Genomic DNA, 16,468 nt, shown 5'->3' on the forward strand with positions numbered 1-16,468 from the left:
CGGGCATCACCCCTGATGGGCCTGTCTTTGAAAAAAGTCCGAGGTTGTATTCAGCCGTTTCACCTGCTTCGCTGCTGCCAGAGTTCTCATTTGTAAAAGTTATATCACTTCCTGGATACTGTGTTCTCTTTTATTCCTTTCTTTTCTGGGCTCTTCAGGCGGTTTCTCCTAGGAAATCTTCCTCTGCCGAATGATGCTGTGAACGGCACCTGAGGTTCCTCACAGGATAAAATCTAAGTTAAGGTTTCCTTTTTTCTTACCTGTATCTTCTTGTACTCACCTGTTTGCCGCCTGTTTGTCTTTTGGTCTAAATTGCAACCGTTTATTTTGTTCTGTCCACTTTCTTTGTTATAGCTCCGTCTTAACAGTATTAAGAAGTTATCAACAATTGCTTTAGCACTTGGAGTAGAAAGAACTAGAACTGAACTGCTGCCATTCCTTACTGGTATGTGAATCTTTGAATTTTTTTTTTTAAGTCTTTGTTTAAAACTATTTTCCAGTGGTTTTCAAAACTTTGACTTTTTCTTAGGGTTCGTTAACGGCAGTATTATTAAATACAAAACTGAGCCTAGTGCTTTCTATGCAAAAGAAGCAGAACAAAGTATAATATTGTGTCCAGACGTATTCAAACATTAACTATTTAACTAATAGGAAAATACTCGCTACGGGAGTATGAATTTCTAATTCATTTGTAAAACAGATCTAGGACTAGGAGACCCTGAGGAAAGGAGACCCTGTTAGGATTGTGACTTGGCCATCTTAAAAAAAAAAAATCCCCCAAATCCCATGTGATCAAGTCGATTTCGACTCATAGCAACCCTATAGGACAGAGTAGAGCTGCCGCATATGGTTTCCAAGGCTGTAAATCTTTATTGAATCAGCCTGCCACATCTTTCTCCTGCAGAGTGGCTGGGTGGGTTTGAACTATCAACCTTTCGATTTGCAGCTGAGTGTTTAACCACTGTGTTTAACCACTGCAGCACCAGAGCTCCTTGATAGCTACATATTGAATCTTTTCCTAGTTTTTTGTGAGTGTCCAGCTGGGCCAGCTCTCCTTATTGATGAGTACCCTATTGCCTTATGTAGATACAATCTATGATGAAGATGAGGTACTGCTAGCTCTTGCTGAGCAGCTGGGAAATTTTACTGGCCTTGTGGGAGGTCCTGACTTTGCCCACTGTCTGCTGGTAAGTACTTATATGCTGCTTTCCCTCCTTGTAGGACTTCTGAAGTATAATTGTTTGGCGATAGCCCCATTCCAGCACTGTGTGTAGTCTCTTAGGAAATTTAGATTATGATCTTTTTATGGGCAGATAGTCATAATGTTAGCTAGCCATCGAGAGAACAAATAATGTAGGCGTTCTGAACTCAGTTAACCCTTTTTTTCCTCACTGTTAATACAACTCCTACCACTTTCCTGCCTCTATAACCTTACTAGTTTAGAGGTGGGAAGAAAAAGGATTTGATTTTTTTTTAAAACGTAATCACAGTATATGCTCATTTTTTCTTTTGTTGTGGTAAAGTGCACATAAACTTCACGATTTTAACCATTTTAAGATGTACAATTTAGTGGTATTTAGTGCATTCAGAATGTTGTGACACTATTACCACTGTCTAGTTCTAGAACATTTTCATTATCCCAAATGGAAACCTCATACCCATTAAGAGACACCCTTCTTTCTGTTCTCCCTCCAGTCCGTGGCAACCACTAACCTGCTTTCTATGAATTTGTCTATTCTAGATATTTCATAGAAATGGAATCATACAATATGTGGTGTTTTGTGACTGGCTTCTTTCACTTAACATAATTTTTTCAAGGTTCAGCATGTTGTAGTGTGTATCAGTACTTCATTCCTTATTATGGCTAAATAATGTTGTTTTATGGATATATATGCCATCTTTTGTTTCTCCATCAGTTACTGAACTTTTGGGTTGTTTCCACCTTGTGACTGTTGACAATGCTGCTATGAACATTCGTGTACAAGTTTTTACTTCAACACTTTTTTTCAATTCTTTGGGGTATATACATAGGAGTGGAATTGCTGGATGATTCTGTATGTAACTTTTTGAGGAACTACCAAACCGTTTTCCATGGCAGCTGCAAACATTTTACATTCCCGCCAGTAGTGTATAAGGTTTCAACTTTCTTCATATTTTTTCCAATGCTCCTTGTTTTCTTTTTAAATTATAGCCATCCTACTGGATATGACATGGTATCTGTTGTAATTTTGATTTGCATTTCTTGATTGTTTTTGTTTATTTTTTTCCCCTGAAATTGGTAGTCTTAATTCTCACCTAACTAAGTCACTGTTTTGGAAACGTTCATTGGTTTTTTGTCTTTAATTGTTAGTGTAACTGTTGCTGTGAATTTGGTAAATTCAGTTTGACCTTTTTTGAGTGTTTACTATATCCTTCATTGAAATTATGATGTTAATGTTAAAGAAAACTAATGTGAATGGATTGAGGTCTGTGGTCTCTGGCCTTATGTGTAAACAAGTAACGACTGTACAGTGTTAAGTGAAACAATAGACGCACATGCAGAGTACCCTAGTAATAGAGAGGGGAACAGGCTTAGATCAGGGTGATCAAGGAAGACCCATTAGGAGATGATGCCTGAACTAAGTTTTGAAGAATAACCAAGAATTCAGCAGTTGGACATGGTAGCGATGTATGTTTCAGGGCTGTAAATACTGTCTCTATGATGCTGACTCTCACAATTCTGTCTTTGTCTCTGACCTTTCCATGGAATTCCAGATACATATATCCAGCTGCCTATGATTTTTCTACATGGATGTCAAACAGACATATCAAGTGTAGTTGCCTAGAACAGAACTCTTTTTTAAAATTTGCAGTTATTATATTGTTGTTGATGGTTGCTGTCAAGTTGATTCCGTCGCATGACAATCCCACGTGTACAGAGTAGAACTGCTTTCAAGGCTGTGACCTTTTGGAAGCCGATTGCCAAGGCTTCCGAGGGCCCCTCTGGGTGGGTTTGAACTGCCAGCCTTTTGGCTAGTAGTTGAGCGTGTAACTGTTTGCGCCCCCTAGAGGCTCCTGGTAACTCCTGTAGTTGTTGGTGGATGCCATCAAGTAAGTTGATTCCAGCTCTTAGCGGCCGCATGTGACAGAGTAGAACTGCCCTGTAGGGTTTTCATGGCTGTAATCTTGACAGAAGCAGATTACAGGTCTTTCTCCCATAGAGTTACTGCGTGGAATAAACTGCCAACCTTTTGGTTAGCAGCCGAGCACTTAAACATTGCACCACCAGGACTCTTAAGTAACTCTTATAGGTTCTACATATATTCCAAGTCAGTCCACTTTCCTCCACCATAGTGCTGCCACCCTGGATCACCTACCAGGGTACTTCTCTACATTATCACAATGCTTGCCTAAATAGCTTCATTCTACTCTAGTCTGCCACCCGCCCTACAGTCACCTTCATTCAGCAGATGGATCACTCCTTGCCATTGCTCTTAGAAAATCCAAACTTTGTACCTTAATTTACAAGATCCTTCATGACTTGCCTCTCTGACCTTATACCATCCCCTTCCTTGATAACCTCATTCCTTTCTGTTCTTTGAATAAATGAAGCCTATTACTGCCTTAAGGACCTTTGTCCTAGGTATTCCCTCTAATGAAATGCCCTTTTGGATTTCCTGCGGCCTTTGTAGGACATTCACACACCCAACCTGAAGTAGCCTCCCAGTCACTCCCTGTCGTATCATCTTATTCTGTTTCACTACAGAGTGCTCACTACCTTCTAATTGTTTTCTTCTTTGTTTGATGTCTTCCTTCCTCAGGATGTAAGCTTCACCAGAGCATGGAACTTTGTCTGCCTTGTTTACTTCTGTTGTATTCAGTGCCTAGAATACAACAATCACTTATTGAAAGACTGACTTTCAGAGGCTCGGAAGCACGAAACAGATTAGGCTCTAGACTACTAAAGTGTTGCGGCTGGAGTCTGCAGGCATGGTAGTCAGTGGACAGGACAAAAAGGGTATGGAGAAGTAGGCAGAGTTCATATGGAGAGAACAATTCTCAGGAGCTTGGCCTTATCCTGTAGTAGTGATAGAGATGATCCAGTGAGTTGATTGCATGAAAGAAGGTCACAATAGCCATGGGGCAAATCGTGAAAGGTCTTGGCAAGTAAGAAACAGTGTCTTTTCAAAGGGTTTATGAGATACTAGAGAGATTGAATATTTTTTTGCTCATTTTCTTCTTTGTATATTAGATAATTTTGGAAATATATTATTAAACTGACACTTCTTTGACCCATCCTTCTCTTTCAGCTTGTCGGTCGGTTCTATAAGTGGGTCTTGTGTTTTAACATTTGCAGCTCATCACATATGTTGAATCTACCAGGACCAAATGCAGACCCAGAAAGGCAGAGGTTCAGATAACCAGCCAGTTTTCACTTGGCCATGTCATACTCAGTTACTGACCCTAGTCCAGACTCTCAACCGCTTTAGTCTCTTCTGCTTCTAAAGCTGCAAGGTTTCCTTGCATCTTTGTACTCTTCCCTTGATTGTTCTGTCAAAAACTCCTTCCAGTGTGTGTCTGGTTCATGGGAAGATTTAGACTGCAGCCTGAAAAAAGTGATTTTGTACTCAACTTTTTATAAGCTGGTAAATTGAGGTGTAGAGCTAGTTAACAATGGTTACTTGCACCTCCAGGAACAGAATTAATAGTCAAAAGGGTAGGGACTCAGTGGCCTGACAAAATGTCATCATGTAATTTTAGTGTCCAGTGTTGGTCCTATTTTTGCACTTATTCTTGGGAAAATATGCATGATCCTGTCTGTCAGCATTTGGCTACATATCTTCTAAATCTAATGATTCAGCTCACAAATAATACCAAGTCTCTCCCACTGTGTTATTTGTAGACACCATCTGGGAGTTGCCATCTGGGACATAAGATCTTGGCTATTCTACAGAAGTTGTGTCTTTAGGTTGGGCACACCATATGTTGTCACTGCGTGAACTGAAAGTTACCATTTGGTAGGATGTAGCTAACATTCTGGTTACATGTACCACCTCTCTTCAGTCACTTTAAAAGGTGGTAATCTGTATTTAACCTAGTTCAATAAGTTTTCTTCTCTGGTTTTCCTTTTTGGTTTATTTAGCCTCCTTTGGAAAGTCTAGCAACTGTGGAAGAGACTGTGGTTCGCGACAAGGCTGTGGAGTCCCTGAGACAGGTCTCCCAGGAGCATACTCCTGTTGCTCTGGAAGCTCATTTTGTACCTCTGGTGAAACGCCTAGCAAGTGGGGATTGGTTCACTTCTCGCACATCTGCATGTGGTTTGTTCAGCGTTTGCTATCCCAGGGCTTCCAGTGCCATCAAGGCAGAAATTAGACAGTAAGATATGGCCTTTTTGTTACTTGGGGTTATCGGGAACTCACAGCTGACATTTACACTGTACCCTGTTTACCAGTGAGTGGCTGATATCAAGATAGTCTAATTGATGGCATTTTTTAAAAATCGTCCAATTGAATATACCTTTGGTTTTATTTTTGTTACTTCTGTGAGTATAAGCCTAAGCACTGATGTTTGTAAGAGAAAACCTCTAAAATAAGTGTGTGTGTATTGGAGGACATTTGATCAGTGGTATTTGAGGGGAAATCCCTTTTTTATTTGCTGCAGGCATTTCCGTTCTCTGTGCTCAGATGACACGCCAATGGTACGACGTGCTGCTGCTTCCAAATTGGGTGAATTTGCAAAAGTTTTGGAATTAGAAAGTGTGAAAAGTGAAATTGTTCCATTGTTCACCAATCTAGCTTCAGATGAACAGGTAAATTAACTCTTAATCCTTAAGGTACACGTATATGCCCCAATCCTCGCACATTTTAAGAATTTCCTTGGGGAATGCCTTTTTCGTTTCTTGCTTAACCAGACCGTGATTTTCTCTTACATTAGCAGCTGTTAAAAGGAAGACTCCATGAGGAAGTGGGAGCCATAATTAGACGGGAAAACCAAAGCTGCATTAAGGGGTAACATATCTTTGGAAATTGCAGGCTGTATTTTAGTATGAGGGAGTGAAGCTTCCTGGAATTTTTTTTTTTTTTTTTAATTTCATTGTGCTTTAAGGGAAAGTTTACAAATCAAGTGAGTCTTTCACACAAAAACCCATATACACCTTGGTACATACTCCCAATTACTCTCCCCCAGTGGGGCAGCCCGCTCTATCCCTCCATTCTCTCTTTTTGTGTCCATTTCGCCAGCTTCTAACCCCCTCCACCCTCTCATCTCTCCTCCAGACAGGAGATGCCACATAGTCTCAAGTGTCCACCTGATCCAAGAAGCTCACTCCTTACCAGCATCCTTCTCCAAACCATTGTCCAGTCCAATCCCTGCCTGAAGAGTTGGCTTCGGGAATGGTTCCTGTTCTGGGGCAACAGAATGTCTGGGGGCCATGGCCACCGGGGTCCTTCCAGTCTCAGTCAGACCATTAAGCCTGGTCTTATGAAAATTTGCGGTCTATATCCCACTGCTCTCCTGCTCCCTCAGGGGTTCTCTGTTGTGTTCCCTGTCAGGGCAGTCATCGATTGTAGCCGGGCACCATCTAGTTCTTCTGGTCTCAGGATGATGTAGTCTCTGGTTCATGTGGCCTTTACTGTCTCTTGGGCTTGTAATTGCCTTGTGTCCTTGGTGTTCATTCTCCTTTGATCCAGGTGGGTTGAGACCAATTGATGCATCTTAGATGGCTGCTTGCTAGCGTTTAAGACCCCAGATGCCACTCTTCAAATTGGGATGCAGATGTTTTCTAAATAGATTTTATTACGCCAGTTGACTTAAATGTCCCTTGAAACCATGATCCCCAGACCCCTGCTCCTGCTACACTGGTCTTCGAAGCATTCAGTTTATTCAGGAAACTTTTTTGCTTCTGGTTTAGTCCAACTGTGCTGACTTCCCCTGTATTGTGTGCTGTCTTTCCCTTCACCTAAAGTAGTTCTTATCTACTATCTAATTAATGAATACTCCTTTCCCACCCTCCCCCACCTTGTAAACAGAAAAGAATGTTTTCTTCTCAGTTTAAACTGTTTCTCAAGTTCTTACAATAGTGGTCTTATACAATATTTGTCCTTTTGCAGCTGACTAATTTCACTCAGCATAATGCCTTCCAGGTTCCTCCATGTTATGAAATGTTTCACAGATTCCTCACTGTTCTTTATCGATGCGTAGTATCCCATCGTGTGAATATACCATAATTTATTCATGTATCTGTTGATGGACACCTTGGTTGCTTCCATCTTTTTGCTGTTCTAAACAGTGTTGCAGTAAACATGGGTGTGCATATATCTGTTCATGTAAAGGCTTTTATTTCTCTAGGATATATTCCCAGGAGTGGGATTGCTGGATCGTATGGTAGTTCTATTTCTAGCTTTTTAAGGAAGCACCAAATCGATTTCCAAAGTGGTTGTACCATTTAACATTCCCGCCAGCAGTGTATAAGTGTTTCAGTCTCTCCACAGCCTCTCCAGCATTTATTATTTTGTGTTTTTTGGATTAATGCCAGCCTTGTTGGAGTGAGATGAGATCTCATTTCTCTAATGGCTAATGATTGTGAATATTTCCTCATATATCTGTTAGCTATCTGAATGTCTTCTTCAGTGAAGAGTCTATTCATATCTTTTGCCTACTTTTTAATTGGGTTGTCTTTTTATAGTTGAGTTTTTTCAGTGTCATGTAGATTTTAGAGATCAGGCGCTGATCAGAAATGTCATAGCTAAAAACCTTTTCCCAGTCTGTAGGTAGTCTTTTTACTCTTTTGGTGAAGTCTTTGGATGAGCATAGGTGTTTGATTTTTAGGAGCTCCCAGGTATCTAGTTTTTCTTCTCCATTCTTTATAATGTTTTGTATATTGTTTATGCCATGTATTAGGGGTCCTAGTGTTGTCCCTATTTTTTCTTCCATGATCTTTATCGTTTCAGATTTATATTTAGGTCTTTGATCCATTTTGAGTTAGTTTTTGTGCATGGAGTGAGGTATGGGTCTTGTTTCATTTTTTTGCAGATGGATATCCAGTTATGCCAGCACCGTTTGTTAAAAAGACTGTCTTTTCCCCATTGAACTGTTTTGGGGCCTTTGTCAAATATCAACTGCTCATATGTGGATGGATTTATGTCTGGATTCTCAATTCTGTTCCATTGGTCAATGTATCTGTTGTTGTACCAGTACCAGGCTGTTTTGACTACTGTGGCGGTATAATAGATTCTAAAATCAGGTAGAGTAAGGCCTCCCACTTCATTCTTCTTCTTCAGTAATGCCTTATTTATCCGGGCCTCTTTCCCTTCCATATGAAATTCGTGATTTGTTTCTCCATCTCATTAAAGAATGTCCTTGGGATTTGGATCGGAATTGCATTAAATGTATAGATCGCTTTTGGTAGAATAGACATTTTTATAATGTTAAGTCTTCTATCCGTGAGCAAGGTATGTTGTTCCACTTACGTTAAGTCTCTTTTGGTTTCTTGGAGAAGTATACTGTAGTTTTCTTTGTATAAGTCTTTTACATCTCTGGTAAGATTTATTCCTAAGTATTTTATCTTCTTGGGGGCTACTGTAAATGGCATTGATTTGGTGAGTTCCTCTTTGATGTTCTTTTTGTTGATGTAGTGGAATCCAGCTGATTTTTGTATGTTTATCTTGTATCCGTACACTCTGCTGAACTCTTCTATTAGTTTCAGTAGTTTTCTTGAGGATTCCTTAGGGTTTTCTGTGTATAAGATCATGTCATCTGCAAATAGAGATACTTTCACTTCTTCCTTGCCAATCTGGATGCCCTTTATTTCTTTATCTGGCCTGATTGGTCTGGCTAGGACTTAACAGTGCAATATTGAATAAGAGTCGTGATAAAGGGCATCCTTGCCTGGTTCCTGATCTCAATGGAAATGTTTTCAGGCTCTTTCCATTTAGGGTGATATTGGCTGTTGGCTTTGTATAAATGCCCTTTATTATGTTGAGGAATTTTCCTTGTATTCCTATTTTGCTGAGAGTTTTTCTCATGAATGAGTGTTGAACTTTGTCAAATGCCTTTTCTGCATCAATTGATAAAATTATGTGATTCTTGTTTTTTGTTTTATTTACGTGGTGAATTACATTAATTGTTTTTCTAATGTTGAACCATCCCTGCAAACCTAGTATGAATCCCACTTGGTCATGGTGAATTATTTTTTTGATATGTTGTTGAATTCTATTGGCTAGAATTTTGTTGAGGATTTTTGCGTCTACATTCATGAGGGATATAGGTCTATAATTTTCTTTTCTTGTGGTGTCTTTACCTGGTTTTGGTATCAGGGATATGGTGGCTTCATAGAATGAGTTAGGGAATATTCCATCCTTTTCTATGCTCTGAAATACCTTTAGTAGTAGTGGTGTTTACTCTTCTCTGAAAGTGTGGTAGAACTCTTCAGTGAAACCATCAGGGCCAGGGAATTTTTTTGTTGGGAGTTTTTTGATTACCTTTTCAATCTCTTCTTTTGTTATGTGTCTATTTAGTTGTTCTACCTCTGTTTGTGTTAGTTTAGGTGGGTAGTGTGTTTCTAGGAATTCATCCATTTCTTCTAGATTTTCAAATTTGTTTGAGTATAGTTTTTCATAGTAATCTGATACGATTCTTCAATTTCAGTTGGGTCTGTTGTAATATGGCCCCTCTCGTTATTTGGGTTATTCGCTTCCTCTCCTGTTTTTGTTTGGTCAGTTTGGCCAGTGGTTTATCAATTTTGTTGTTTTTTTTTTTTAAAAACCAGCTTTTGGTCTTGTTAATTCTTTCAATTGTTTTTCTGTTTTCTATTTCATTTAGTTCAGTTCTAATTTTTATTATTTGTTTTCTTCTGGTGCTTGTGGGTTTCTTTTGTTGTTCTCTTTCTATTTGTTCAAGTAGTAGGGATAATTCTTTGATTTTGGCCCTTTCTTCTTTTTGGATGTGTGCATTTATTGATATAAATTGGCCTCTGAGCATTGCTTTTGCTGTGTCCCAAAGGTTCTGATAGGAAGTGTTTTCATTCTCATTGGATTCTCTGAATTTCTTTATTCCATCCTTAATGTCTTCTATAATCCAGTGTTCTTTGAGCAGGGTATTGTTCAGTTTCCAAGCGTTTGATTTCTTTTCTCTGTTTTCTGTTTTTGATTTCCATTTTTACGGCCTTAGGGTCAGAGAAGATGCTTTGTAATGTTTGAATGTTTTGGATTCTGCTAAGGCTTGCTTTATCACTTAATATGTGGTCTGTTCTAGAGAACGCTACATGTGCCCTAGAAAAGAAAGTATACTTGGTTGCTGCTGGGTGTTCTGTATATGTTTACGAGGTCAAGTTGATTGATTGTGGCATTTAGATCTTCCGTGTCTTTATTGAGCTTCTTTCTGGCTGTCCTGTCCTTCACCAAAAGTGGTGTGTTGAAATCTCCTACAATTTTTGTGGAGCTGTTTATCTCACTTTTCAATGCTGATAGAGTTTGTTTTATGTATCTTGCAGCCCTGTCTTTGGGTGCATAAATATTTAATATGATTATATCTTCTTGGTGTATTGTCCCAATAATCATTGTATAGTGTCTTTCCTTATCCTTTCTGATGGATTTAACTTTAAAGTCTATTTTGTCAGAAATATTGCCACTCCTGCTCTTTTTTGATTGTTGTTTGCTTGATATTTTTCCATCCTTTGAGTTTTAGTTTGTGTCTCTAAGTCTAAGGTGTGTCTCTTGCAGGCAGCATATAGACGAATCTTGTTTTTTAATCCACTCTGCCACTCTCTTGTCTCTTTATTGGTGCATTTAGTCCATTGATATTCAGGGTAATTATGGATAGGTATGAATTTAATGCTATCATTTTCATGTCTTTTTTGTGTGTTGAGAGTTTCTTTTTCCCGCTTGAGTTTATGTGCTGAGTAGATTTTCTTTATATATTGTCCTTTCCTTATATTTGTTGTTGTTGATTTTGTTTCTGCTGAGTCTGTGTTTTTCCCTTGTATTTTATTTTGTTGAGTAGAATAGTTTGTCTCCTTTGTGGTTACCTTATTATTTACCCCTAGTTTTCTAAATTTAAAACTTTTATTTCTTTCTATCGCTGTATCTTCCTCTCCATATGGAAGGTGTATGATTACATTTCTTAGTCCCTCTTTATTATTTTAATGTTGTCTTAATTTGTATAATAACATCGCTGTAACCCTGTTTTGGGCTTTTTTTTTTTTTTAATAATCTTGCTTAGTTTTTTTGGATTTCCCTATCTGGGTTTACTTCTGGTTGCTCTCCCCAGTGTCCTAGTCTTGATACCTGATATTTTTGATTTTCTAACCAAAGAGCACCCTTTCGTATTTCTTGTAGTTTTGGTTTGGTTTTTATGAATTTCCTAAACTTGTGTTTATCTGGAAATGTCTTAATTTCACCTTCATATTTAAGAGAGAGTTTTGCTGGATATATGAGTCTTGGCAGGCAGTTTTTTTCCTTCAGTTTTTTAAATATGTCATCCCATTGCTTTCTTGCCTGCATGGTTTCTGCTGAGTAGTCCCAGCTTATTCTTATTGGCTGTCCTTCGTAGGTGACTTTTCATTTATCCCTCAGTGCTCTTATAATTCTTTATCTTTGGTTTTGGCAACTTTGATTTTAATATATTCTAGTGACTTTCTTTTAAGATCTACCTTCTGTGGAGTTCGATGAGCATCTTGGATAGATATTTTCTCATTTTGCACAATATCAGGGAAGTTTTCTGCCAACAAATCTTCAACAATTTTCTCTGTATTTTCTGTTATCCCTCCCTGTTCTGATACTCCAGTCACTCGTAGGTCATTTCTCTTGATAGAGTCCCACATAATTCTTAATGTTTCTTCATTTTTTTAAATTCTTTCACCTGATTTTTCTTCAAATATATTAGTGCCAAGTGATTTATGTTCGAGTTTAGAAATTCTAGCTTCTACTTGCTCAATTCTTCTCCTCTGACTTTCTGTTGAGTTGTCTAATTCTGTAATTTTATTGTTAATCTTCTGAATTTCTGATTGCTGTCTGCTGATGGATTTTTTCCAGCTTATTAAACTTTTCATTATGTTCCTGAATAATCTTTCTAATTTCTTCAGTTGCTTTATCTGTGTGTTCCTTGGCTTGTTCTGTGTATTGCCTCGTTTCCTTCCTGATGTCTTGAAGGGTTCTGTATATTAAACTTTTGTATTCTGCATCTGGTAATTCCAGGAAGGAACTTTCATCTAGAAGATCGTTTTATTCTTTGTTCTGAGAGCCTGTTGAGGTGATCATAGTCTGTTTTTTTAATTTTTTTTTATTAACTTTTATTAAGCTTCAAGTGAACGTTTACAAATCCAATCAGTCTGTCACATATGAGTTTACATACATCTTACTCCATACTCCCACCTGCTCTTCCCCTATTGAGTCAGCCCTTTCAGTCTCTCCTTTCGTGACAATATTGCCAGCTTCCCTCTCTCTCTATCCTCCCGTCCCCACTCCAGACAAGAGCTGCCAACACACTCTCAAGTGTCCACCTGATATAATTAGCTCACTCTTCATCAGCATCTCTCTCCCACCTGCTGACCAGTCCCTTTCACGTCTGATGAGTTGTCTTCGGGAATGGTTCTGTCCTGTGCCAACAGAAGGTCTGGGGACCATGGCCGCCGGGATTCCTCTGGTCACAGTCAGACCATTAAAGTATGGTCTTTTTATGAGAATTTGGGGTCTGCATCCCACTGATCTCCTGTTCCCTCAGGAGCTCTCTGTTGTGCTCCCTGTCAGGGCAGTCATCGATTGTGGCCGGGCACCAACTAGTTCTCCTGGTCTCAGGGTGATGTAGATCTCTGGTTCATGTGGCCCTTTCTGTCTCTTGGGCTCCTAGTTGTCATGTGACCTTGGTGTTCTTCATTCTCCTTTGCTCCAGGTGGGTTGAGACCAATCGATGCATCTTAGATGGCCACTTGTTAGCCTTTAAAACCCCAGACGCCACATTTCAAAGTGGGATGCAGAATGTTTTCATAATAGAATTATTTTGGCAGTTGACATAGAAGTCCCCTCAAACCATTTTCCCAAGACCCCCGCCCCTGCTCCGCTGACCTTTGAAGCATTCATTTTATTCCGGAAACTTCTTTGCTTTTGGTCCAGTCCAGTTGAGCTGACCTTCCATGTATTGAGTGTTGTCTTTCCCTTCACCCAAAGCAGTTCTTATCTACTGATTAATGAATAAAAAACCCTCTCCCTCCCTCCCTCCCTCCCCGCCTCGTAACCACAAAAGTATGTGTTCTTCTCAGGTTTACTGTTTCTCAAGACCTTATAATAGTGGTCTTATACAATATTTGTCCTTTTGCCTTTGACTCATTTCGCTCAGCATAATGCCTTCCAGGTTCCTCCATGTTATGAAATGTTTCAGAGATTCGTCACTGTTCTTTATCGATGCGTAGTATTCCATTGTGTGAATATACCACAATTTATTTACCCATTCATCCGTTGATGGACACCTTGGTTGCTTCCAGGTTTTTGCTATTGTAAACAGAGCTGCAGTAAACATGGGTGTGCATATATCTGTTTGTGTGAAGGCTCTTGTATCTCTAGGGTATATTCCGAGGAGTGGGATTTCTGGGTTGTATGGTAGTTCTATTTCTGTTTAAGATAACGCCAGATAGATTTCCAAAGTGATTGTACCATTTTACATTCCCACCAGCAGTGAATAAGAGTTCCAATCTCTCCGCAGCCTCTCCAGCATTTATTATTTTGTGTTTTTTGAATTAATGGCAGTCTTGTTGGAGTGAGATGGAATCTCATCGTAGTTTTAATTTGCATTTCTGTAATGGCTAATTGATTGAGAGCATTTTCTCATGTATCTGTTGGCTGCCTGAATATCTTCTTTAGTGAAATATGTGTTCATATCCTTTGCCCACTTCTTGATTGGGTTGTTTGTCTTTTTGTGGTTGAGTTTTGACAGAATCATGTAGATTTTAGAGATCATGCGCTGGTCGGAGATGTCATAGCTGAAAATTCTTTCCCAGTGTGTGGGTGGTCTTTTTACTCTTTTGGTGAAGTCTTTAGATGAGCATAGATGTTTGATTTTTAGGAGCTCCCAGTTATCGGGTTTCTCTTCATCATTTTTGGTAATGTTTTGTATTCTGTTTATGCCTTCTATTAGGGCTCCTAGGGTTGTCCCTATTTTTCCCTCCATGATCTTTATCGTTTTAGTCTTTATGTTTAGGTCTTTGATCCACTTGGAGTTAGTTTTTGTGCATGGTGTGAGGTATGGGTCCTGTTTCATTCTTTTGCAAATGGATATCCAGTTATGCCAGCACCATTTGTTAAAAAGACTCTCTTTTCCCCAATTTACTGACACTGGTCCTTTGTCAAATATCAGCTGCTCATATATGGATGGATTTATATCTGGGTTCTCAATTCTGTTCCATTGGTCTATGTGCCTGTTGTTGTACCAGTACCAGGCTGTTTTGACTACTGTGGCTGTATAATAGGTTCTGAAATCAGGTAGAGTGAGGCCTCCCACTTTCTTCTTCTTTTTCAGTAATGCTTTGCTTATCCGGGGCTTCTTTCCCTTCCATATGAAATTGGTGATTTGTTTCTCTATCCCCTTAAAATATGACATTGGAATTTGGATCAGAAGTATGTTATATGTATAGATGGCTTTTGGTAGAATAGACATTTTTACTATGTTAAGTCTTCCTATCCATGAGCAAGGTATGTTTTTCCACTTAAGTATGTCCTTTTGAATTTCTTGTAGTAGAGCTTTGTAATTCTCTTTGTATAGGTCTTTTACATCCTTGATAAGATTTATTCCTAAGTATTTTATCTCCTTGGGGGCTACTGTGAATGGTATTGATTTGGTTATTTCCTCTTCGGTGTTCTTTTTGTTGATGTAGAGGAATCCAAGTGATTTTTGTATGTTTATTTTGTAACCTGAGACTCTGCCAAACTCTTCTATTAGTTTCAGTAGTTTTCTGGAGGATTCCTTAGGGTTTTCTGTGTATAAGATCATGTCATCTGCAAATAGTCATAAGTTTACTTCCTCCTTGCCAATCCGGATACCCTTTATTTCTTTGCCCTGGCTAGGACTTCAAGTACGATGTTGAATAAGAGTGATGATAAAGGGCATCCTTGTCTGGTTCCCGTTCTCAAGGGAAATGCTTTCAGGTTCTCTCCATTTAGAGTGATATTGGCTGTTGGCTTTACATAGATGCCCTTTATTATGTTGAGGAATTTTCCTTCAATTCCTATTTTTGTAAGAATTTTTATCATAAATGGGTGTTGGACTTCGTCAAATGCCTTTTCTGCATCAATTGATAAGATCATGTGGTTTTTATCTTTTGTTTTATTTATGTGATGGATTACATTAATGGTTTTTCTGATATTAAACCAGCCTTGCATACCTGGTATAAATCCCACTTGATCATGGTGAATTATTTTTTTAATGTGTTGTTGGATTCTATTGGCTAGAATTTTGTTGAGGATTTTTGCATCTATGTTCATGAGGGATATAGGTCTGTAATTTTCTTTTTTTGTAATGTCTTTACCTGGTTTTGGTATCAGGGAGATGGTGGCTTCATAGAATGAGTTGGGTAGTATTCCGTCATTTTCTATGCTTTGAAATACCTTCAGTAGTAGTGGTGTTAACTCTTCTCTGAATGTTTGGTAGAACTCTGCAGTGAAGCCGTCCGGGCCAGGGCTTTATTTTGTTGGGAGGTTTTTGATTATCGTTTCAATCTCTTTTTTTGTTATGGGTCTATTTAGTTGTTCTACTTCTGAATGCGTTAGTTTAGGTAGGTAGTGTTTTTCCAAGAATTCATCCATTTCTTCTAGGTTTTCAAATTTGTTAGAGTACAATTTTTCGTGGTAATCTGAAATGATTCTTTTAATTTCATTTGGTTCTGTTGTGATGTGGTCCTTCTCATTTCTTATTCGGGTTATTTGTTTCCTTTCCTGTATTTCTTTAGTCAGTCTAGCCAATGGTTTATCAATTTTGTTAATTTTTTCAAAGAACCAGCTTTTGGCTTTGTTAATTCTTTCAATTGTTTTTCTGTTCTCTAATTCATTTAGTTCAGCTCTAATTTTTATTATTTGTTTTCTTCTGGTGCCTGATAGGTTCTTTTGTTGCTCACTTTCTATTTGTTCCAGTTGTAGGGACAGTTCTCTGCTTTTGGCTCTTGCTTCTTTTTGTATGTGTGCATTTATTGATATAAATTGGCCTCTGAGCACTGCTTTTGCTGTGTCCCAGAGGTTTTGATAGGAAGTATTTTCATTCTCGTTGCATTCTATGAATTTCCTTATTCCCTCCTTGATGTCTTCTATAACCCAGTCTTTTTTCAGGAGGGTATTGTTCATTTTTCAAGTATTTGATTTCTTTTCCCTAGTTTTTCTGTTATTGATTTCTAGTTTTATTACCTTGTGGTCTGAGAAGATGCTTTGTAATATTTCGATGTTTTGGACTCTGCAGAGGTTTGTTTTATGACCTAATATGTGGTCTATTCTAGAGAATGTTTCATGAGCGCTAT

The 16,468-nt window shown here is 38.6% G+C and overlaps 1 protein-coding gene across 3 annotated transcripts in view; it reads left to right on the top strand.

The window, feature by feature from the left end:
- Positions 1 to 16,468, top strand: part of PPP2R1B (protein phosphatase 2 scaffold subunit Abeta) — a 54,695-nt gene that overhangs the window by 725 nt on the left and 37,502 nt on the right. For 2 of the 3 annotated variants that reach the window (XM_049889320.1, XM_049889317.1), the window contains exons 2-5: positions 355 to 445; positions 1,087 to 1,187; positions 5,123 to 5,355; positions 5,641 to 5,788. In XM_049889320.1, coding sequence (XP_049745277.1) covers positions 355 to 445; positions 1,087 to 1,187; positions 5,123 to 5,355; positions 5,641 to 5,788 — 573 coding nt within the window. The remainder of the gene's footprint in view (positions 1 to 354; positions 446 to 1,086; positions 1,188 to 5,122; positions 5,356 to 5,640; positions 5,789 to 16,468) is intronic. The other variant, XM_049889318.1, reaches the window with a different exon arrangement.

The sequence above is a fragment of the Elephas maximus genome, chromosome 7 (assembly GCF_024166365.1).
Source record: "Elephas maximus indicus isolate mEleMax1 chromosome 7, mEleMax1 primary haplotype, whole genome shotgun sequence".
NCBI lineage: Eukaryota > Metazoa > Chordata > Mammalia > Proboscidea > Elephantidae > Elephas > Elephas maximus.